The sequence below is a fragment of the Triticum aestivum genome, chromosome 2A, assembly GCF_018294505.1.
Source record: "Triticum aestivum cultivar Chinese Spring chromosome 2A, IWGSC CS RefSeq v2.1, whole genome shotgun sequence".
Classification (NCBI taxonomy): domain Eukaryota; kingdom Viridiplantae; phylum Streptophyta; class Magnoliopsida; order Poales; family Poaceae; genus Triticum; species Triticum aestivum.
In genome coordinates, this window is record NC_057797.1 from 13651188 (window position 1) to 13675567 (window position 24380).

At 45.2% G+C, this 24380-nt stretch overlaps 2 protein-coding genes across 2 annotated transcripts; one reads left to right on the top strand and one right to left on the bottom strand.

The window, feature by feature from the left end:
- The first annotated feature begins 5223 nt into the window (after window positions 1-5223).
- Window positions 5224-7607, top strand: LOC123184265 (probably inactive receptor-like protein kinase At2g46850). Its single transcript, XM_044596411.1, has one exon. It carries the CDS (start codon window positions 5376-5378, stop codon window positions 7410-7412), a length of 2037 nt encoding a protein of 678 aa, XP_044452346.1. The 5' UTR covers window positions 5224-5375; the 3' UTR covers window positions 7413-7607.
- Window positions 7608-22816: 15209 nt separating this feature from the next.
- LOC123191325 (serpin-Z2A-like) lies at window positions 22817-23890 on the bottom strand. The gene is made up of 2 exons (XM_044604112.1): window positions 23696-23890; window positions 22817-23362 (listed from the first exon to the last, which is right to left on the bottom strand). The coding sequence occupies exons 1-2, from the start codon at window positions 23888-23890 to the stop codon at window positions 22817-22819; spliced, it is 741 nt and encodes a 246-aa protein (XP_044460047.1).
- Between the last annotated feature and the right edge of the window lie 490 nt (window positions 23891-24380).

A 24380-nucleotide genomic window follows, 5' to 3' on the forward strand; every position in this document is an offset into this window, starting at 1 on the left:
TGTGCCATGGCACATTTATTATTTGGGTCATGGCAATTATTTTTATATTAGTAGATCATTGCACTTGTTTTACCAAGTAATGTTCTGCAATTTGTTTATTTTATTGGTTTTTCTAGGCGAAAACTGCCACCGTGTGATCCACATCGGATGTGTCTAGTTACGCTTGCTGGCATCTCCACCCCTAGGAAACGTTCGCCGGATAGCTATACCATTTTTTTGCAAAGCGATGTTTTATGTATTTTTTCCATGACAACAGGGGCACTTATTTGTTAGGCTCTGGTATTTTATTTTAAAGAGCATGTCATTTTAAACTTTTACGAGCATGACTTTTTGTTTTCAAATAGCATGGCATTTTGTTTATTTAGACCATGACATTTTTATTTAAAGAGCATGAGATTTTGTTTGTAGAGCATGGAATTTATTATTATAAATAGCATGGTATTTTTTATTCAAAGAGCGTGTCATTTTAATCATTAAGAGCATGACATTTCTATTTTCTAAGAGCATGGCAATTTTACAATAAATAACATGTCACTTTTATTTTAAAGACCATGGCATTTTAGTCTTTAAGGGCATGCCATTTTTTATTTTCTGAGAGTGTGGCATTTTTATTAGAAATAGCATGTCATTTTTATTTTAAGGAGCATGTCATTTTGTTTGTAGAGCATGACATTTTTATTATTAATAACACTGCATTTTATTTCAAAGAGTATGTCATTTTTTGGTAGAGCATGACATTTCTATTATAAATAGCATGACATTTTTTGTATAGAGCATGGCATTTTCTATTTTTAAAGAACATGTAATTTTTCTTACAACCACGTCACTTTTATTTTAGTGAAAAAGGGTTCTTTTATTATAATTAGCCTGAAATTTTTTATAGAGCATGGCATTCTTTATTTTTTGTGTAGATCATGTTATTTTTGTTAGTAAGAGCATGCCATTTTTATTATTAAGAAACATGATTTTTTTTGTAGATCATGGAATGTTTATTAGAAAGAGCATGGCATTTTTCTTTGCCAAGAACAAGTCATTTCTATTTTCTATGTCATTTTAGGTACAAATATCACGGGCACCTTTTTTGTGTGCATAAGATTTTAAAATTTATATACATTAAAATGTGTGTATAAACATACCCCACTATCTTGGTCGTTTTCTATTTAATGCATGTAAATTTTATTTTCAAGGTATTTTTGTTTTATATGATCTATTTTTCTAACATGATGGACTTTATTATTGTTTATCTCATGACATTTTTGTTTTTTAGTACCTAATATAAGTTAGGTCCAAAAAATAGGTTTAGGCTATATTGTGCCTTTCTTTTTTCCAACAGAGAAGATTCGCGCTGGAGAGGTTCTGTCTAGTGAACGAAAAGTATCGCTGGGGTCGTTGAACCCGGCGAACCAATTGTTCGCCAAGACTACCCACTAGCATTCAATCATCAGATATTGGGGTCCTTTCATGTTTCTCCTTCCCATACAAATGGATGCTGATAACTGTAACACGTTCGGTCTAGGAAGGAACTAGATCAAAATTTCCCTTCATCGGGAGAGGGGGGTGAGCAAATGATTTCATTCGGTATGGTCTCCCCCCTCCCGAACGACGTGCTCACAATCGCCTCCAACGGACTAGCCCAAACGGCCTCCATCGGACGAGCCCAAAAACACCTTTCCCTCAATGACTTGGAAAAAAAATTACAACATTGTAGGCCCAAAAAAAACTATTCTAACCTCCCCAACAAATAGAGAAAAACACACAGGCTTAACAAATGCACTAGACCAAGAAAACACTCCTGAAAAATAATTTAGAAAATTCATATTAAATGATAAAAGGTTGCCATGCTCTAATGAACACAACTACCATATATTTATAAAAAAGGTTATATTACAGAAAAAATAATGAGTTGCCACGATGTTCAAACACACTTCATGACACTTGAGTGTAAAAAAATTGCGTTGGTGTTATGACTTGTCTACTTTTTCACTAAAACAAGACCACAAGCAAAGAAACAAAAATAAAAAAGGAGGAAAACCTTGAAAAACAGAACAATTGATTTGCCATGATACATTAAAAAGCAATTTGCCATGCCCTAGTGGAGATTCCTCCTCTGCATCAAAATGGAAATCCGTACACAATTGCCGCGTGATTAGTCCATTCATTTTTATAATAAAATACCATCTTATGTAGATGAAATTTGAAGAAATTGCCACGGCCAAATAAAATGTAAATTTTACATTACAATTAATTTAAACTTTCCATGCCATATTAATATTAAATTTTCCATTAGTAATAGAAGTGAATTTGCCATGTACGTGAAAGTACGTTTGTCATGGCAATTAAGTTAAATTTGCAATGCCAAAAATTATAAGTAAATTTGCCATGTCCTAGAGAAAACAGAAAACAAAAATATGTACAATTAGCCATGTGATTAGTCCATTCATTTTCACAAAGAATAATCATATTATGTACATAAAATGTCATGAAAATACCATGGATAGATAAAATATCATGTTGCCATGGCAATTAAATTATATTTGCCATGTATGTGAAAGTATGTTTGCCATGAAAAAAATTATACGTAAATTTGCCATGTCCTAGAGAAAACAAAAATCCGTCGAAATTGCCATGTGATTAGTCCATTCATTTTCACAAAAAATGCCATATTGTGTAGATAAAATTTCATGAAAATGCCACTGCAAAATAAAATGTAAATTTTACTTGTCAATTTAGTTAAATTTTCCATGGCAATTAAGTTAAATTTGCATGTATGTGAAAGTAAGTTTGGCATGGCAATTAAGTTAAATTTGCCATGCTAAAAGTTTAACAATAATTTTGCCATGTCCTAGAGAAAACAAAAATCCGTTCGAATTGACATGTGATTTGTCCTTTCATTGTGACAAAAAGAATTGACATATTATGTAGATAAAATTTCATGAAAATTTCCATGGCAAAATTGAATGAAAATTTTCCATGGCAATTAAGTTAAATTTGCCATCTATGTGAAAGTAAGTTTGCCATGGCAATTAAGTTAACTTTTTCATGCCAAAAATTAAAATTAAATTTGTCATGTCCTAGAGAAAACAAAAATCTGTACAAATTGCCATGTGATTAGTCCATTCATTTTCACAAAAAAAATTCAAATTATGTTGATAAAATTTCATGAAATTTCCATGGAAGAATAAAATGTAAATTTGCCATGGCAAATGAAAAGGTAAATTTGCCATTAGAAATAAAAATGAATTTCCAATGTATGTGAAAGTAAGTTTCCCAAGGCAATTAAGTCAAATTTGCCATGGCAAAAATTATAAGTAAATTTTCCAACACAAAAATCAAAGTACCATGTGATTAGTCCATTTATTTTTAAAAATTCATATTATGTAGATAAAATTTCATGAAAATATCATGCAAAAGTAAATTTAAATTTTGCATGCTATAATCTTTTCTGATTTTAGCTATAATAGTGACATGATTGATGCACATGCTAGTTTCTGTAGATTGCCCATACTGTAAAGAGTTATTTGGCGTATAGCAATAAAAAAATACTACTTGCCATGCTCTATAGAAAACATGGTAGGTGGCAAGAAAATTTGGTCGATGGCAATTTTATCAAATTGGTGGCCGCATACAAGCAGAAACCCAAGTAGTGCAGTGTGTTTTCTTGGTGCACTGTAAGATAGAAAATGTATGGCAAATATATTTTTAAAAATGTCATGGTATTTTAATGAAAATTGGCATTCTCTTAAATAAGAAATTTTCCATGTATGTTGAATTTCCATGGTATTTTAATTAGAATTATTGTGCTTGTATAAGAAATTAGCATCTACTACCTCCGTCCGGGTTTATTGGTCTCCTTCATATTTTGTGCCCAACTTTGACCGTAGATTCAACTAACAAATTATAAGTTGTATGCGACAAAACTTATATTATTGGATTCATATTTGAAAGAGGTTTCTAATGATACTATTTTTAGGGTATATAACTTACTTTTTTAATAGTTAAATCAAAGATCATAGTTTGACCCAAACTACAAGGAGGCCTAATAAACCAGGACGGAGGTAGTACCATGTACATGTACATTTTTTCCCTTATATAATTGTAGCAAAAAAAACACATACATGTTTTTCCCTTCTCCCATGCAAACTAAAAACTACTCCCCCGCTATGGCAAATTGCCATGTCTGCTCAGAGTTTACAAAAGGAGATTCCCAAAAAGTTTTGGCAATAAGGATACAACTTTGAAAAATTATGACATGGAAATTTTAGTACAAAAATACTATAATAATCATGGCAAAAACTGGAATAATTTGTACTGGACACATGGCAAATTTACCAATTTGTTGTATTCCTACAGAGAAGCATAAAAAAAATTGCTGTGGGACAGGGACACACATTACACTTAGTTCAAAAAGAACAAAAAATGGTATGTAGTACGTAAGTAACAACAGCAATGGGACTAAGATTGCTACTGAATTCATACCTGGATATATCCTAATCGATGTCGAGGGCCATGGCGTGGGTGCGCCTAATCTATTGGCCGTGCAAGTACACTTGGAGTAGTTCCTGGACGGACTGTCCCTCGAGCGCCATCGTTCGGGCTGAAATCACACGTCAGGTCCCTCTCCCCCGCCGTCATCGACGTTGTCGCGGCCGAGATTCGCCTGCGCATGACGCGCGCGCGAGCCTCCGCCTCCGCACCCCACCATTGCGCCTCCACGCCACGCCATGGTGCCACCATTGGGAATGGCCGCCACTGCAGTCGCCGGAGAAATGGGAGAGGAGGAGGAGGAGTGTGGAAGAAGGGAGATAAGACAAAGAAGCGAGGGGATTAGGACGCGTTTGCGGCGATGTTTCTTTACACCGAACGGAAAAAAAACTGATGTGGCTGCTTTAAGATTTGAGATTGTAAATCGATGGCACAGGAGTCGCCCGGGCTGAAATGCTAAATACCACACGTGAGGTACTTATCATTTGGATACAAATTACAGAAAAGAAACAATTGTGACATCACTCTGTTCCGTTCACTTTTTTATCCCTAATGAGCTATAGAACTTGTCACTTCTAATATTAGCATCATTTCCAACAAAAAAAATACATTGACATGAATATATACCTCGAGCTACACATCGTCGATCTGGGGACACATAATCAACCCGCACGTGAACTGATAATCAAAAGAAACGAAGAACCTTGCAAACTTCACACCAACAAATGCAGTTGCCTCGCTAAACCGCCCAACTTCGCGCGCCAACCCACGTAGTCGTACCATCGAGCTCACCATTCCCAACCCCAATCTTCCTCCGTCATCACCGATGCTACCACTACTAGTACCAAAGCAATTCACCACCACAGCGCCATGTCCACCGCCGCTGCATCTGCATGCCACCCATGTCTCCTCCGCCGCCACCCTTCCTCTGCCTCCTCCTCCCGCTCCTCCTCGTCGTCTCCGGCGCTGAACCGACCGGCGGCAGCTGCGGTGGCGGGGCCGAAAGCTGCGGCGACCTTGTGCTCCCGTTCCCCTTCCACCTCAACTCCTCTGCCGCCTGCGCGGCCGCCGATGGTAACTCCTCCTCCCCCTTCCACCTCTCCTGCGACGGCGGCGGTGGCAACAATGCCACGCTCACCCTCACCCTCGGTGCCGCAGCCTTCCGCGTCCTGGAGTTCCTCCCCTCGGGCACGTCCCTCCTGCTCGACTACGCCCCGCCCACCGCCCCGCCGTGCGACCCGGCGTACGCCGCGTTCTCGCACCCATCCTCCCCGGCGGCCGCGCTCGACGCGGCCGCGTCCTTCCTCGCCGTCGCCCCGGCCAACGTGCTCCGCCTCTACGCCTGCGAGGACTCCTCGCTCTGTCGCGCTGGTTGTGACGACGTGGCCGCGCCGGCCTGCGCCGGGAAGAAGCCCGCCGCTGCCGGGTGCTGCTACCCGCTCTCCGACGGCAGCGTGTGGAAGCCAGGCGACGGTCTCGGCGTGTTCGCCGGATTTGGGTGCCGGGGCTTCTCTAGCTGGGTCAAGAACCGGTCGTCGGCCACGGCGGGCGTGACGAGAGCGATCGAGGTGGAGTGGGCCGTCCCGAGGGGCAGCGCGCTCGCGGCGTGCGCTGAGGGCGCCACGCTAGTCAACTCCACGACGGTGCGCGGCGGCGTGCGGTGCGCGTGCGCGTCTGGACTCGTCGGCGACGGCTTCGCGCACGGCACCGGCTGCTCCAAGCGGCTCGAGTGCGGCGATGGCGACGGCGCTGCTTGTTGCCAGGGAAGGTTCTGCTCCAAGAAGGCGGTGGCGCTCGCCGGCTTCTTCGTGTCGGTGTTCTTCCTCGCGGCAGCGGTCTCCTTCTGGCTGTTCCTCCGCCAGCCTTCCGGCGACGAGAACCAGCGGTGGGATCTGGACCCGGCGTGCATCCCCAAGATCCTCGGGGGCGTGTGCAACGCGAGGCAGTTCACGTACGAGCAGCTGGACGCGGCGACGAGGCGGTTCGAGGACGGCGGCGAGAAGCCCGTCGACGCCGAGGGCGCGGTCCACGCCGGGGTGCTCGACGACGGCAGCGTGGTGGCCGTGCAGAGGATCGGGTACGAGACGCAGGACAAGCTGCGGGTGGCCCTCGACGCGGTCTCTCTCCTGCCCGAGATCTCCCACCGGAACATCGCCCGCGTCGTCGGCTTCTGCCTCCCGGAGGACCCCGGCGCGCGCGCGCTGCTTCTGGTGCACGAGCACTTCGCGGGCGGCACGCTGGAGGACCACCTGCGGCGGACGGTCGGCGGCAGCCGCGCCACGCTCGGCTGGTACCACCGCGTCAACATCGCCATCGAGCTGGCCAGCGCGCTGGCGTACCTGCAGGCGCACGAGACGGCCCCGACCTTCCTCCACGACCTCCGCTCCAGCGACGTCTTCCTCGACGCCGACCTCAGCGCCAAGATCGCCGGCCACAAGCTCGTCTCCTCCACCCCGGCGGCCACCAGCTACCACCACCACTACTACGGCTCGTCGTCCTCATCAACGGCCGGGGCGCAGGAGCAGGACGTGGTGTGCAACTTCGGGCTGCTGCTCATCGAGCTGCTCACGGGGCTGCGGCACCAGAACCCCTTCGACTCGGTGGCGCCCAAGGTGAGGGAGGGCAGGCTCCACGAGGTGATCGACCCGACGCTGCTCCTGGCGTCGTCGTCGGGGAAGAAGAGCCAGGGGCAGCTGCCGGCGGCGGCGGAGGAGGTGCGCAAGGTGCTGGAGCTGGCGGTGCGGTGCCTGCTGAGCGCCGAGAGCGGGGTCGGGATGGTGGCGGTGGCGCGGGAGCTGATGCACCTCGTCAGGGACAACATGGGGAGCAGCAGCAAGATCGAGATCTCCCTGGAGGAGACCTTCTCCACCTCCAGCCTCCTCCAGATGATCTCCATGTCGCCCGACACCCTCCACCGCCACCTCCCGTGATGCATAGACGAAGATGGATCATCATCCGGCGTATGCAAATGGGCTTGTTAATATTCAGTGTAGAGTGAAGCTGGTCTGTATATTCAGTGCACACCTGTTCTTAGTCTGGTTGGGAGCAGAGCATGCATGCCTGAGGGTACTCTGCTCACAAGAATTTCAAATAAAAACTTGTTCCGTTATCGCTATGATGATAGTAGCACCCGATCCTTTTCAGGGATTATATGAAGAAAAAAATCTCTCCATTGTTCGTCCATTTGATTTGCAGCAAACTGAAAATCGCAAGGAAAGAGAAAATTCAAAAATAAACTCTAAGAACAAATGTACACAACATAGGATCCAAAAATACAAGAAAATCGGAGATTTGTGTGTTTGATTCGCTAGAAGAAGGAGAGCGCGGGAACCCTACATTTCTAATCAACACGATCAAATCAAAGTCAAAGTATGTGAAAAACTAAAAATACACGGCAGAGGGTTGAAGAACACAAGATTTTTGCAGACTTGTGTGTTTGATTTGATAGAGGAGCAACAACAAACGAATCCTAAATTTCTAATGACCAGGGTCAAACTAAACTCAAAACACATGCAGGAGTAAAAGTGAAATGGGCTATCACCCTATGCTAAAGTTTCAGAAAAGGGCTAGAACTGTTCACTTTCACCCCGAGGTTGTTCACGAGAATTTCGCCGAGAATTTCTCAAAGAGAGCAGTTTGCGTATTTGATTTGTTGGATAATGAAATTTATAAGAACAAGGAAAACACAAAAATATATTCTTAGAATACAGTTGAGGGTTGAAGAACACAAGAATTTTGCAGACTTGTGTGTTTAATTTGCTAGAAGAGGGAGAAGGCACGACCACGCGAATGTTGAAAACAATACTCTCTCAATTTCAAAATAAGTATCATGGTTTTACAGCTAAAACGGAGGTAGTATCTAATAAACACAGTCAAATCAGAGTATAAGAACATGCATAAGTAAAAGTAAAATCGCGGTGAATTTTTCATGCCATTCTTCAGTCTTCACACATAATTTTCTTCAGTCAATGTAATTTCCGTGTTCGTACGGCGTTTGGTTCAAAAGAAATTATTTCCATTTTTCCATGTATTTTGTTCTTTTTGAGTCAAATCTGTAAATAATGTTATCAAAAGAACAATATTCTCAAGATACTCCTTTTCTTTTTTTCCCTGTAACTAATGTCCATCTTGAGTGCTGTGATGCAGATCCCTGGACTGTTCATGAAATCCGCAAGCTACTACTAGATGCAATTACAGAGGTGCACTATTGAATCCGTGATGCCTACTTGCCTAGGGAGATGTCTTGAGATGCAGTTTTAACATGATATAATTATGTGAATCCCTATAACGGTCCCTAGGAATTGACAAGCGAGAGACCCTAATGATGCTCATAGTGTAGAGCAATGCATTTCTTGGAGAAGGCAGCTGTTGCAACAACTGCGAACAATAAGTACAAGCACTAGCAATATTCATCAAGGCAAAAGGCGGGGGACAACCATGCACAAGTATTCAGGACATAGGGACCAGTTAATCTAAAGCTCATCCAGGGAACTTGTGACAGGTTCGATAGCAGCAAGTAGTATGTGGAATGTCGAAAGAACAACGCTACACGGACGATACTATTTGGATGATTTTTACACGACGATTCACCGCGACCTTTCATCACGTCCACTGCCTGGAGCTGGACCTTTGGATCATCAGTCGTTCAAGGTGCGGAAAGTTGAACGTCGTGTGCAAAGTCGTTCCGATGTCGAAAAGAGAGAAACCGAAAGGAGCGAGTTGGCTCTTGTGTAAGGGCCCACTTCCATATGTGCTACGTGGAAAACATAATAGAAAAGTAGAAAAGAAAAGAAGATAAGGTAGAAAAAAGACTAATCTAATAGCCAAATCTCAATGTATGAGTGATTATAAATGATATCTCCAAATGACATGGTACTAGCATATAGCCATCTTTTGGCTATGTTATTAGCCACGCTCTAAAAATCTTCTGTATTTTTTTCCTTATAGGTGTTTGATGATCACATATTTCTAGCTATCTAGCATTCTAGCTTGAGTGAGCCCTTTCGAAAATATAAACTGATAAATATATTTATATTATAATCATCTGTTTTGTGAAACTCACACCTAATGCAATATCCACACCAAGCTACACCACTCTAAAATAAATTGTCATTGGATTATATCAAGGATCAATCAGAAGTTGTTAGATTAGCATTTATGGCATACGAACAATCATATTTGTTGGTTAAAAGACACATCCTTTGTTCAAGGTCACTACTGCATAAATTCCCCTTTGGTGAGGTTTTTCGTCCCCGAGTTGGTGTGTGTTTTGGCCCGTTGCTAGATGATTTTCTCCCGTAGTGAATGGTGGACGTGTGAAAGGGCAGATTAATTGGGTAAAATCCTAGATGACTCCATGGAAATTGCAATATGGGAGAAGCCGATGACCGGATCATATAAGGTAAATACCGACGCAGCCTTCTTTGAAGATGGATCGGGTGTTGTGGCTGCTGTCGTCCGAGATTCGAGAGGTTGCGCTGTTGTGGGGGTAGCCGAGTTGATCCATCAGGTGCATGATGCAGCCTCGACAGAAGCAATGGCAGTTAAGCGTGGCCTACAGTTGATTCTTGATATCAGATGTTCTCGTGTACTCATGGAATCAGATTGCCTTGAGATTGTTCAAGCATGCAAAGGAGACACTGAGAGCAACTGTAGCAGACCCCGCATCCTGCCTCGACCCGCAAAATAACCGCCAAAATACGGGTCGGGGCGAAAAAAACCAGCCCGATCAGATCCGCATCCCGTCCCGGCCTGCAAAAAATTTTAGGGGGCGCGGCAAAATCCCGACCCCAACCCAGGAAAATGCGGGTTTCCCCCTCACGGCTGCGGTGCCCTACATATAAGCAGAAGCGGTTGGTGGGAGGACATTTCATCCCGTGCTTTCTCCCACCAACCACCTCTCTCTCCCCCTCGCGCCGCCGCCCAAGATTCCGGCGAATGCAGACGGCAGGAGCACGCCGGAAGGCCGCCACACGCACGAGGCCTCCCCTCCCTTCCCCCCTGCGTCGGCGGGCCACCGGATTTGCAGATCTGTGGCACTTCATCGCGGGCTGCCGGATTTGGCTTTTTTCGGCCGCCAGTTGCTGCCCCAAGTGACGGAGTGGTCGGGGAGCCTTTCCCGCAGCCCAGGCAAGGGCGCATCGCCGCATGCAGGTTCGTCCCCCCCCCACCCCGCCGCCGAAGTTTTGCTGGCATGGACTCGTCCGGCCGTCCACCGGGCTCGGCGCTCACACAACGTCTTTGTGGCTTGCCCATGCCGCTCATAGACTGTGACGACTGCACGCGAAAAGTGCCGCAGCTCACTTCGGGCACGCCGAAGCACCCCCGATGGGTGTTCTTCAAATGCGAAAACGACGGGTACGTGCACTTGCGGTAGCTCGTTTCATAGTTCATTCTTTAGTTCAATTGCGGTAGCTCACTTCGAGCTTGCTCATTCTTTCGTGTAGGACGATGGATGCTCATTTTGGTTTTGGGAAGGCCAATACATTGATTTGTTGATAGAAAGAAACTTAATAGATGTTAGTGCACTTCTTAGTACAATCGAAGGCAATGATGTGGCTGCATGTGCAACTGGAGGGGAGGCAACATCTACTTCTTCCGAACCAAAGATGAAGAAAGAAGAATGCAAAATCAAGAATCCACAGATCAACAACGAATGCATGGAGAAGATACTAGTCCAACTAGTGGGAGCAGTTATGGAAGTTGAAAATCTTCTAAAATGCATACTTGTAGTTCTTGTTTTCTTTGGTCTTGCTATTCTAGCAAAGATTTGATGATGTCTTTTGTATCCAATGTTGTTAATAAAGCAAAGCAATGCAATATGCTAGATCAAATTTAGTTGTAAATTTAAGTTTTGCGTGCCGGGAGAAGCTGCACCAAATCAGACGCCGCAACCCCAACCCGTCCTTTTTTACAGGTCCATTATGTGGGGTCTGCAATTGCAGCCGTCCGTGCCGGCCCGCAAAGACATTTTTCCGTGAACTGCAAAAACGTTTTGCGGGTCGAGAGGATGCAGGGTCTGCTGGAGTTGCTCTGACATCCGAGCTCCATACCGAGTGATCTTGGCGGATTGTTTTGATTTAGCACATGGAATATCGCTACTGAAATTTCAACATTGCCCTAGGGAAGCAAATACAGGTTGGCACACCTAATAACTAGACATGCTTATGATTCCCAATTGTCTTATGGGATGATGAACCTCTAGATATCTTATTACCGCATGTACTCAATGATGTAACTCTTTCATCCTTGGATAATTAAAATGCCAACAGGTTTCCCCTCAAAAAGAGAGAGGGAAAGGAGTATCCCACTGTTGTTCGGGTCAGGCCCATTTTGCTTCTTTTGTTTCATGTTTGCAATAGAGAAATAGTTACTAAAAGGATAGGACCCAATTTTTTTATAATTAATAATTAATAATTCAGTAATTCCAGAACTCGTAAAGGATATGTGAAAATTCTAAAAATAGGAAAGACGCAAATAACAACAGCGTCCACGCCTGGACGCCATTAAAAACCACGTCCACTTCTGGACGCTATTGCCAACAGCGTCCAGTTATGTGGTTCGGCCGGTGCTCTAATTAAACTGAACTGAGTCGTTTCTCGTTGATGTTCCATGACCCGTAAAACCTAGTCCGCTTGCAATCATTGCTCTTCGTCCTTGCGTGCGTCAAGCATTCTCGGCCGATGTTACAAACCCAGCTACTACTCCATCAAACACAACGAATTACTACTCTCTCGTATTGATTCACTCAAGCATCATGCCTGGTTACGAAAAAACTAGAGAGGAGAGGTCCAGAGGAAGAGAGCTAAGACCATCTCTAGGCGATCCCTTAAAATATAGTACAGTAAACCGCGGAGTAAAGCTTAGTGGACAATTTTTACTTCACTAAATTTTTGCCCGACCTAGCTGATCTCGTAAATTGAGCGGAGTAAAAAAACAAATTCGGATATGATGAACACAAATTTAATTCAAACAAACTTACTAACCGAAATTCGACACCTATTAATAACATTTAACATTTTCAACAACTAAAACATAGTCTACTAACGGAACTAAACTTACCGATCTAATTGATATCTGTATCATGGACAAACGACATCCAGTCCGCCATGGACATTCCACTAATCATGGGGTTGGCCGGGGCATGTGCCGTCGGCTGGGTCGTCGTCGAAGATTCTTCTAAATTTGGTCCTGAAGTCGCCATTGTTGCCGCCTCCGCTTCCACTACCTCTGTTGTCGCCGTTGTCTTCGTCGCTTGACGTCACGATGCCCCCCCCACCGACGCAACGAGAGGGGGGAGTATGATCTACATACCTTGTAGATCGACAACGGAAGCGTTTGGTTGATGTAGTCGTACGTCTCCACGGCCCGACCGATCAAGCACCGAAACTACGGCACCTCCGAGTTCTAGCACACGTTCAGCTCGATGACGATCCCCGGACTCCGATCCAGCAAAGTGTCGGGGAAGAGTTCCGTCAGCACGACGGCGTGGTGACGATCTTGATGTACTACTGCAGCAGGGCTTCGCCTAAACACCGCTACAATATTATCGAGGACTATGGTGGAAGGGGGCACCGCACACGGCTAAGAATATGATCACGTGGATCAACTTGTGTTTCTCTGGGGTGCCCCTGCCTCCGTATATAGAGGTTCAAGGGGGGAGGGGTGCGGCCGGCCTAGAGGTGGCGCGCCAGGAGGAGTCCTACTCCATCTGGGAGTAGGATTCCCCCCCCCCCCCCAATCCTAGTTGGAATAGGATTCGCGGAGGGGGGAAAAGAGAAAGGGGGCCGGTCCCCTCTCCTTGTCCTATTCGGACCAAGGGAGGGGAGGGGCGCGCGGCCCATCTTAGGCTGCCTCTTCTCTTTTCCACTAAGGCCCACTAAGGCCCATATAGCTCCCGGTGGGTTCCGGTAACCTCCCGGTACTCCGGTAAAATCCCGATTTCACCCGGAACACTTCCGATATCCAAACATAGGCTTCCAATATATCAATCTTTATGTCTCGACCATTTCGAGACTCCTCGTCATGTCCGTGATCACATCCGGGACTCCGAACAACCTTCGGTACATCAAAATGTATGAGCTCATAATATAACTGTCATCGTAACCTTAAGCGTGCGGACCCTACGGGTTCGAGAACAATGTAGACATGACCGAGACACGTCTCTGGTCAATAACCAATAGCGGGACCTGGATGCCCATATTGGCTCCTACATATTCTACGAAGATCTTTATCGGTCAGACCGCATAACAACATACTTTGTTCCCTTTGTCATCGGTATGTTACTTGCCCGAGATTCGATCTTCGGTATCCCATACCTAGTTCAATCTCGTTACCGGCAAGTCTCTTTACTCGTTCTGTAATACATCATCCCGCAACTAACTCATTAGTCGCAATGCTTGCAAGGCTTAAGTGATGTGCATTACCGAGAGGGCCCAGAGATACCTCTCCGACAATCGGAGTGACAAATCCTAATCTCGAAATACGCCAACCCAACATGCACCTTTGGAGACACCTGTAGAGCTCCTTTATAATCACCCAGTTACGTTGTGACGTTTGGTAACACACAAAGTGTTCCTCTGGCAAACGGGAGTTGCATAATCTCATAGTCATAGGAACATGTATAAGTTATGAAGAAAGCAATATCAACATACTAAACGATCGGGTGCTAAGCTAATGGAATGGGTCATGTCAATCAGATCATTCAACTAATGATGTGATCCCGTTAATCAAATAACAACTCTTTGTTCATGGTTAGGAAACATAACCATCTTTGATTAATGAGCTAGTCAAGTAGAGGCATACTAGTGACACTCTGTTTGTCTATGTATTCACACATGTATTATGTTTCCGGTTAATACAATTCTAGCATGAATAATAAACTTTTATCATGATATAAGGAAATAAATAATAACTTTATTATTGCCTCTAGGGCATATTTCCTTCAGTCTCCCACTTGCACTAGAGTCAATAATCTAGATTACACAATAATGATTCTAACACCCATGGAGCCTTGGTGCTGATCATGTTTTGCTCGTGGAAGAGGCTTAGTCAACGGGTCTGCAACATTCAGATCCGTATGTATCTTGCAAATCTCTATGTCTCCCATCTGGACTAGATCCCGGATGGAATTGAAGCGTCTCTTGATGTGCTTGGTTCTCTTGTGAAACCTGGATTCCTTTGCCAAGGCAATTGCACCAGTATTGTCACAAAAGATTTTCATTGGACCCGATGCACTAGGTACGATACCTAGATCGGATATGAACTCCTTCATCCAGACTTCTTCATTTGCTGCTTCCGAAGCAGCTATGTATTCCGCTTCACATGTAGATCCCGACATGACGCTTTGTTTAGAACTGCACCAACTGACAGCTCCACCGTTTAATGTAAACACGTATCTGGTTTGCGATTTAGAATCGTCCGGATCAGTGTCAAAGCTTGCATCAAAGTAACCGTTTATGATGAGCTCTTTGTCACCTCCATATACGAGAAACATATCCTTAGTCCTTTTCAGGTACTTCAGGATGTTTTTGACCGCTGTCCAGTGATCCACTCCTGGATTACTTTGGTACCTCCCTGCTAGACTTATAGCAAGGCACACATCAGGTCTAGTATACAGCATTGCATACATGATAGAGCCTATGACTGAAGCATAGGGAACATCTTTCATCTTCTCTCTATCTTCTGCAGTGGTCAGGCATTGAGTCTTACTCAACTTCACACCTTTTAACACAGGCAAGAACGCTTTCTTTGCTTGATCCATTTTGAACTTCTTCAAAATCTTGTCAAGGTATGTGCTTTGTGAAAGTCCAATTAAATGTCTCGATCTATCTCTATAGATCTTTACGCCTAATATGTAAGCAGCTTCACCGAGGTCTTTCATTGAAAAACTCTTATTCATGTATCCTTTTATGCTATCCAGAAATTCTATATCATTTCCAATCAGTAATATGTCATCCACATATAATATCAGAAATGCTACAGAGCTCCCACTCACTTCCTTGTAAATACACGCTTCTCCAAAAGTCTGTATAAAACCAAATGCTTTGATCACACTATCAAAGCGTTTATTCCAACTCCGAGAGGCTTGCACCAGTCCATAAATGGATCGCTGGAGCTTGCACACTTTGTTAGCTCCCTTTGGATCGACAAAACCTTCTGGTTGCATCATATACAACTCTTCTTCCAGAAATCCATTCAGGAATGCAGTTTTGACATCCATCTGCCAAATTTCATAATCATAAAATGCGGCAATTGCTAACATGATTCAGACAGACTTAAGCATCGCTACGGGTGAGAAGGTCTCATCGTAGTCAATCCCTTGAACTTTCCGAAACCCTTTTGCCACAAGTCGAGCTTTGTAGACAGTAATATTACCGTCGGCGTCAGTCTTCTTCTTGAAGATCCATTTATTCTCAATTGCTTGCCGATCATTGGGCAAGTCAACCAAAGTCCACACTTTGTTCTCATACATGGATCCCATCTCAGATTTCATGGCTTCAAGCCATTTTGCGGAATCTGGGCTCACCATCGCTTCTTCATAGTTCGTAGGTTCATCATGATCTAATAGCATGACTTCCAGAACAGGATTACCGTACCACTCTGGTGCGGATCTTACTCTGGTTGATCTACGAGGTTCAGTAGTATCTTGTTCTGAAGTTTCATGATCATTATCATTAGCTTCCTCACTAATTGGTGTAGGTGTCACAGAAACAGTTTTCTGTGATGCACTACTTTCCAATAAGGGAGTAGGTACAGTTACCTCGTCAAGTTCTACTTTTCTCCCACTCACTTCTTTCGAGAGAAACTCCTTCTCTAGAAAGTTTCCAAACTTAGCAACAAAAGTCTTGCCTTCGGATCTGTGATAGAAGGTGTATCCAATAGTCTCCTTTGGATATCCTATGAAGACACATTTTTCTGATTTGGGTTCGAGCTTATCAGGTTGAAGCTTTTTCACATAAGCATCGCAGCCCCAAACTTTCAGAAACGACAACTTTGGTTTCTTGCCAAACCATAGTTCATAAGGCGTCGTCTCGACGGATTTTGATGGTGCCCTATTTAACGTGAATGCGGCCGTCTCCAAAGCATAACCCCAAAACGATAGCGGTAAATCAGTAAGAGACATCATAGATCGCACCATATCTAGTAAAGTACGATTACGACATTCAGACACACCATTACGCTGTGGTGTTCCGGGTGGCGTGAGTTGCGAAACTATTCCGCATTGTTTCAAATGTACACCAAACTCGTAACTCAAATATTCTCCTCCACGATCAGATCGTAGAAACTTTATTTTCTTGTTACGATAATTTTCAACTTCACTCTGAAATTCTTTGAACTTTTCAAACGTTTCAGACTTATGTTTCATTAAGTAGATATACCCATATCTGCTTAAGTCATCTGTGAAGGTGAGAAAATAACGATACCCGCCACGAGCCTCAATATTCATCGGACCACATACATCTGTATGTATGATTTCCAACAAATCTGTTGCTCTGTCCATAGTACCGGAGAACGGTGTTTTAGTCATCTTGCCCATGAGGCACGGTTCGCAAGTACCAAGTGATTCATAATCAAGTGGTTCCAAAAGTCCATCAGTATGGAGTTTCTTCATGCGCTTTACACCGATATGACCTAAACGGCAGTGCCACAAATAAGTTGCACTATCATTATCAACTCTGCATCTTTTGGTTTCAACATTATGAATATGTGTGTTACTACTATCGAGATTCAATAAGAATAGACCACTCTTCAAGGGTGCATGACCATAAAAGATATTACTCATATAAATAGAACAACCATTATTCTCTGATTTAAATGAATAACTGTCTCGCATCAAACAAGATCCAGATATAATATTCATGCTTAACGCTGGCACCAAATAACAATTATTTAGGTCTAATATTAATCCTGAAGGTAGATGTAGAGGTAGCGTGCCGACCGCGATCACATCGACTTTGGAACCGTTTCCCACGCGCATCGTCACCTCGTCCTTAGCCAATCTTCGCTTAATCCGTAGTCCCTGTTTCGAGTTGTAAATATTAGCAACAGAACCGGTATCAAATACCCAGGTGCTACTGCGAGCATTAGTAAGGTACACATCAATAACATGTATATCACATATACCTTTGTTCACCTTGCCATCCTTCTTATCCGCCAAATACTTGGGGCAGTTCCGCTTCCAGTGACCAGTTTGCTTGCAGTAGAAGCACTCAGTTTCAGGCTTAGGTCCAGACTTGGGTTTCTTCTCTTGAGCAGCAACTTGTTTGCTGTTCTCCTTGAAGTTCCCCTTCTTCTTCCCTTTGCCCTTTTTCTTGAAACTAGTGGTCTTGTTGACCATCAACACTTGATGCTCCTTTTTGATTTCTACCTCCGCAGCTTTTAGCATTGCGAAGAGCTCGGGAATAGTCTTATTCATCCCTTGCATATTATAGTTTATCACGAAGCTCTTGTAGCTTGGTGGCAGTGATTGGAGAATTCTGTCAATGACACAATCATCTGGAAGATTAACTCACATCTGAATCAAGTGATTATTATACCCAGACATTTTGAGTATATACTCACTGACAGAACTGTTCTCCTCCATCTTGCAGCTATAGAACTTATTGGAGACTTCATATCTCTCAATCCGGGAATTTGCTTGAAATATTAACTTCAACTCCTGGAACATCTCATATGCTTCATGACGTTCAAAACGTCGTTGAAGTTCCGGTTCTAAGCCGTAAAGCATGGCACACTGAACTATCGAGTAGTCATCAGCTTTGCTCTGCCAGACGTTCACAACATCTGGTGTTGCTCCAGCAGCAGGCCTGGCACTCAGCGGTGCTTCCAGGACGTAATTCTTCTGTGCAGCAATGAGGATAATTCTCAAGTTACGGACCCAGTCCGTGTAATTGCTACCATTATCTTTCAACTTTGCTTTCTTAAGGAACACATTAAAATTCAACGGAACAACAGCACGGGCCATTTATCTACAATTATACATAAACAAGCAAGATACTATCAGGTACTAAGTTCATGATAAATTTAGGTTCAATTAATCATATTACTTAAAGAACTCCCACTTAGATAGACATCCCTCTAATCCTCTAAGTGATTACGTGATCCAAATCAACTAAACCATGTCCGATCATCACGTGAGATGGAGTAGTTTCATTGGTGAACATCACTATGTTGATCATATCTACTATATGATTCACGCTCGACCTTTCGGTCTCCGTGTTCCGAGGCCATATCTGTATATGCTTGGCTCGTCATGTATAACCTGAGTATTCCGGTGTGCAACTGTTTTGCACCCGTTGTATTTGAACGTAGAGCCTATCACACCCGATCATCACGTGGTGTCTCAGCACGAAGAACTTTCGCAATGGTGCATACTCAGGGAGAACACTTCTTGATAATTTAGTGAGAGATCATCTTATAGTGCTACCGTCAATCAAAGCAAGATAAGATGCATAAAAGATAAACATCACATGCAATCAATATAAGTGATATGATATGGTCATATCACATCACAACATGCCCTGCAAAAACAAGTTAGACGTCCTCTACTTTGTTGTTGCATGTTTTACGTGGTTGCTACGGGCTTAAGCAAGAACCAATCTTACCTACGCATCAAAACCACAACGATAGTTTGTCAAGTTGGTGCTGTTTTAACCTTCGAAGGACCGGGCGTAGCCACACTCAGTTCAACTAAAGTTGGAGAAACTGTCACCCGCAAGCCACCTATGTGCAAAGCACGTCGGGAGAATCGGTCTCGCGTAAGCGTACGCGTAATGTCGGTCCGGGCCGCTTCATCCAACAATACCGCCGAACCAAAGTATGACATGCTGGTAAGTAGTATGACTTATATCGCCCACAACTCACTTGTGTTCTACTCGTGCATATAACATCAACATATAAAATCAGGCTCGGATGCCACTGATGGGTTTCGTAGTAATTTCAAAAATTTCCTATGATCACGCAAGATCATGGTGATGCATAGCAACGAGAGGGGGGAGTATGATCTACATACCTTGTAGATCGACAACGGAAGCGTTTGGTTGATGTAGTCGTACGTCTCCACGGCCCGACCGATCAAGCACCGAAACTACGACACCTCCGAGTTCTAGCACACGTTCAGCTCGATGACGATCCCCGGACTCCGATCCAGCAAAGTGTCGGGGAAGAGTTCCGTCAGCACGACGGCGTGGTGACGATCTTGATGTACTACTGCAGCAGGGCTTCGCCTAAACACCGCTACAATATTATCGAGGACTATGGTGGAAGGGGGCACCGCACACGGCTAAGAATATGATCACGTGGATCAACTTGTGTTTCTCTGGGGTGCCCCTGCCTCCGTATATAAAGACTCAAAGGGGGGGTGCGGCCGGCCTAGGAGAGGCGCACCAGGAGGAGTCCTACTCCCTCTGGGAGTAGGATTCCCCCCCCCCTCCCCAATCCTAGTTGGAATAGGATTCGCGGAGGGGGGAAGAGAGAGAGGGAGGCCGGCCCCCTCTCCTTGTCCTATTCGGACCAAGGGAGGGGAGGGGCGCGCGGCCCATGTTGGGCTGCCCCTTCTCTTTTCCACTAAGGCCCACTTAGGCCCATATAGCTCCCGGGGGGTTCCGGTAACCTCCCGGTACTCCGGTAAAATCCCGATTTCACCCGGAACACTTTCGAGATCCAAACATAGGCTTCCAATATATCAATCTTTATGTCTCGACCATTTCGAGACTCCTCGTCATGTCCGTGATCACATCCGGGACTCCGAACAACCTTCGGTACATCAAAATGCATAAACTCATAATATAACTGTCATCATAACCTTACGCGTGCGGACCCTACGGGTTCGAGAACAATGTAGACATGACCGAGACACGTCTCTGGTCAATAACCAATAGCGGGACCTGGATGCCCATATTGGCTCCTACATATTCTACGAAGATCTTTATCGGTCAGACCGCTTAACAACATACTTTGTTCCCTTTGTCATCGGTATGTTACTTGCCCGAGATTCGATCGTCGGTATCCCATACCTAGTTCAATCTCGTTACCGACAAGTCTCTTTACTCGTTCTGTAATACATCATCCCGCAACTATCTCATTAGTCGCAATGCTTGCAAGGCTTAAGTGATGTGCATTACCGAGAGGGCCCAGAGATACCTCTCCGACAATCGGAGTGACAAATCCTAATCTCGAAATACGTCAACACAACATGTACCTTTGAAGACACCTGTAGAGCTCCTTTATAATCACCCAGTTACTTGTGACATTTGGTAGCACACAAAGTGTTCCTCTGGCAAACGGGAGTTGCATAATCTCATAGTCATAGGAACATGTATAAGTTATGAAGAAAGCAATAGCAACATACTAAACGATCGGGTGCTAAGCTAATGGAATGGGTCATGTCAATCAGATCATTCAACTAATGATGTGATCCCGTTAATCAAATAACAACTCTTTGTTCATGGTTAGGAAACATAATCATCTTTGATTAACGAGATAGTCAAGTAGAGGCATACTAGTGACACTCTGTTTGTCTATGTATTCACACATGTATTATGTTTCCGGTTAATACAATTCTAGCATGAATAATAAACTTTTATCATGATATAAGGAAATAAATAATAACTTTATTATTGCCTCTAGGGCATATTTCCTTCACCCACAGCTAGCTGCTCGGACAGGCGGCGCTCCGCCTCCACTTTCTCTATGTAGAGGCCGTGGAGATCCGCCATGTACACCTCGTTGTAGGACTCCACCGCAAGCCTTTCCATCGCCTCCCAGTCCTCCCTTGCCTCTTTTGTGGAGACCACTCGCGGGTCGCTGACAGCTAGCCGCAACATCCCACAGAACTAAAAGTTCTGGTGGCCGTCGGGACGACCGACCAAATGTCATATTGTTTGGCGGCCCGCTAGGCGGATTGGAAGGATCTGAGACAAAGCTTCTCATGGGTGTGCCAGTCTGTCATCTCGGCCACCCATGTCCCCACATGCCGATGTACGGTCTCATTACGCCGGCGGAGCTGGGAGCTCGGGGAAGCCAGAGAACGTGCCGTGGGAGGCAGATGGGGCGACGCTCGAGGAATAGTTGTGATGATGGCAGGAGGTAGACGGGTCGGCGCTGCGCTCGTGGCGGCGCGGATCTGCTCTGCGGATGGGTGGCGAGGAGCGACGGCCATGGCGGCAAGGGTCGGGATGCGATCGAGAGCGATGGGGGGGGGGGTTGCCGACGACATGACGGTGGCAGGGGACTAGGGGTGAGAGGCAAAGAGGCGTGTGGTCCTTTTACTCCACAACGGAGAAGTCGAGTAAGTTTAGGTGCTCCGCAAGGAGAGGAGTAAAATATATACTCCACTATAGGAGTTACGGGATAAGTTAGGTCCTGGTTAGAGAAGTAAGGCCGAATTTTTACTTTTCTAACCGGTTAGAGAAATGCTCTAACCCTTGTCAAGGTCCTTCACATTCGTTATAGGAATAAGAGCGACACTACTAATAGCCACGTCAACAACATAATTAACTTGCATATCCATCTTCTAAGATTCTGACCCACTCATTACCAGTGCACCGCTCGGGCCATCTTTAGTTTCATCAAGAATGCACGTTATTGGTCAGTCGTTGTTCTTGCGTTGCTCGTTCCGCTTCAGCATGCTTGGCCATAGCATGAGTGTGACGTTGCATTCGGGACATGACAGCCGACAACGCCAATCATCACATGAGAGACATGGTCTCACCGGCCGCTCGCTGTTACGATCCACCAATCGACATTTCTTTGAACGAGCAAGCTGATTAGGTTGGGGACAGCCGATTCAGGGATTCCTGGGTTGGTTCAATCATGCATTGTACGCGACTAACACTAGCGTCCAGACCTGGACATGGTTCACAATAGCGACTGGGCCAGCCTGGACGCCGTTACTCATAGCGTACTTCCCATTTTTCAAAATTTCAAGTTACCTTTACCAGTTTTGGAATAATTGAATTATCATTTATTATTAATAAAAAAATCAGGATAGGACTGCACAAGCACAATGAAGAATAACCAAAATGTAAAGTGCATTCAGCAAAGTGATCTAAAACGTCTTATATTTGTTTACACTGGGAGTAGTTACTAGCCAGTAAATACTCCCAATATACACTAATATAAGACGTTTTGGTAGTTCAAAGGTAGTACTAGCAGCTAAATCTCAGGGTTAATGTTGCAAAAAAGAGAAGACGAATTATAGAGCCGAGATAGTTCGGGGCGTCCAAGGAGATGCTCGCAAAAAGAGAACACGAATCTTGCAAACGAAACGGTACAAGCTAACCAGCTGGTCCGAGCTACTACTTTCAGCTTATTTCATACTTATTGATGCCAATCACTTGGTCGGATCAAGGACGTGGCCAGCGAAGACGATGACACCGGACCGTTCCTCCATGATGAGGAAGGTGAACGGATGATCGACGATGACACCGGACTGTTCCTCCATGATGAGGAAGGTGAACGGATGATCGGCGACGAACTCCACAACGTTGGGCGGCAGGCCGCCACCACGCATGCCAGCTGTGCTCGCGCCTGCCTCCGTGCCTTGCTCGTTCACCTTGACCACCGCTCTGTGGACAACCCTTGTCAGGAAGGCCGTGCGTCCGCCGTCGTTCTTATCGAACATGCCACGCAAGTCGGCCGCCTCCGGCGAAAATGGCAGCGACAGGCCCAGCCGACGCAGGTCGCTTTCGAGGTTCCAGTCGAAGCTTATCTCAAACTTGGGCATCTTGATGATGGTGAGATCGGGCTGCCTCCTGGGCAGGATTCTGTAGAGGTAACCTGGCGCCGCGGTGATCATGTCCACCATGGCGGCAAACCCGTGGCGCTCGTCCGGGAGGAAGATGAGCATGGAGAACTGCATAACATCGGCGTCTGGAGCCTGCATGGACAACAGAAGGTTGATTGCGTAAGAGACATTATTAAAAACAAAAATAATAGTGAATGACCAGAAGAAAAGTTTTGATCACATTATTGATGCTATGTCTGCGACTGTCAGTGTTTTGAACATTCGCACGAAGATACAGTGGCATGTCCGACGCGAATCCTTGGAAACTCAGAGGCGCCGTCGGAAACTTCTGTTTCAACTCTAACAACTTATTCCAGCGATCGGCACCAATGTTAGGCCTGTAGGGGAGCCTGAGGACCTTGAACCCGTCCATACAGGAGGCATAGTGGGGGAAGTACATGGACATGAACTGCGCCTCGACAGGACTGCCGTCGAGCCGGAGCCGAACTGCTTGAGCCACGCTCCCTTGAAGTAGACGGCGTTGGCGAGCACCAGATCGGTCTCAGCGTCGACATCCGTAGCTGAGATGATAGAGGTGATGAGGTTGTTGGTGGCCTTCTTCACATGTTCGTTGATCGTCTCCACAACTTCCTCCGGCTGCACGTCACATATATATTTCATAGCACCGCCAGTGAGCTACTAAACATGGAAGAGTAACTTGTCGAGATTAAATCTGACATTTAGGTACCTCGCTGGGGAAGCTCACGGTGCGTGCACTAGGTTGCAGAAAACCATCACTTTGAGGGCTAGGGTTTCAGAAAACACTAGGTTACATTTTCTTGACAAATTGCATCATCTCTTGTGTAATCTTTTTGTAAAAATCACTGATTGGCGGATCTAGCTCGATTAAGTGCGTTTATAACAGATGGAGCCCCTATTTCGCTGATGTGGCATAGCATTTTACCAAAGACAGCATTAGATGGGTAAAAAATGGAAAACACCCCAAACACTTCTTTCAAAAAGCGAAAACACCCTCCCTGATTCAGATCGGGATCTGTCTCCCGCACACCATCGCCGTCCTCCTTCCAACTCCTTGGATGCGTGCCGCTGCTCGCGCCCACGCGCGGCCGGCACGGCTACTGCAGCTCGCGGCCGGTGCCGCTGCTCGCCA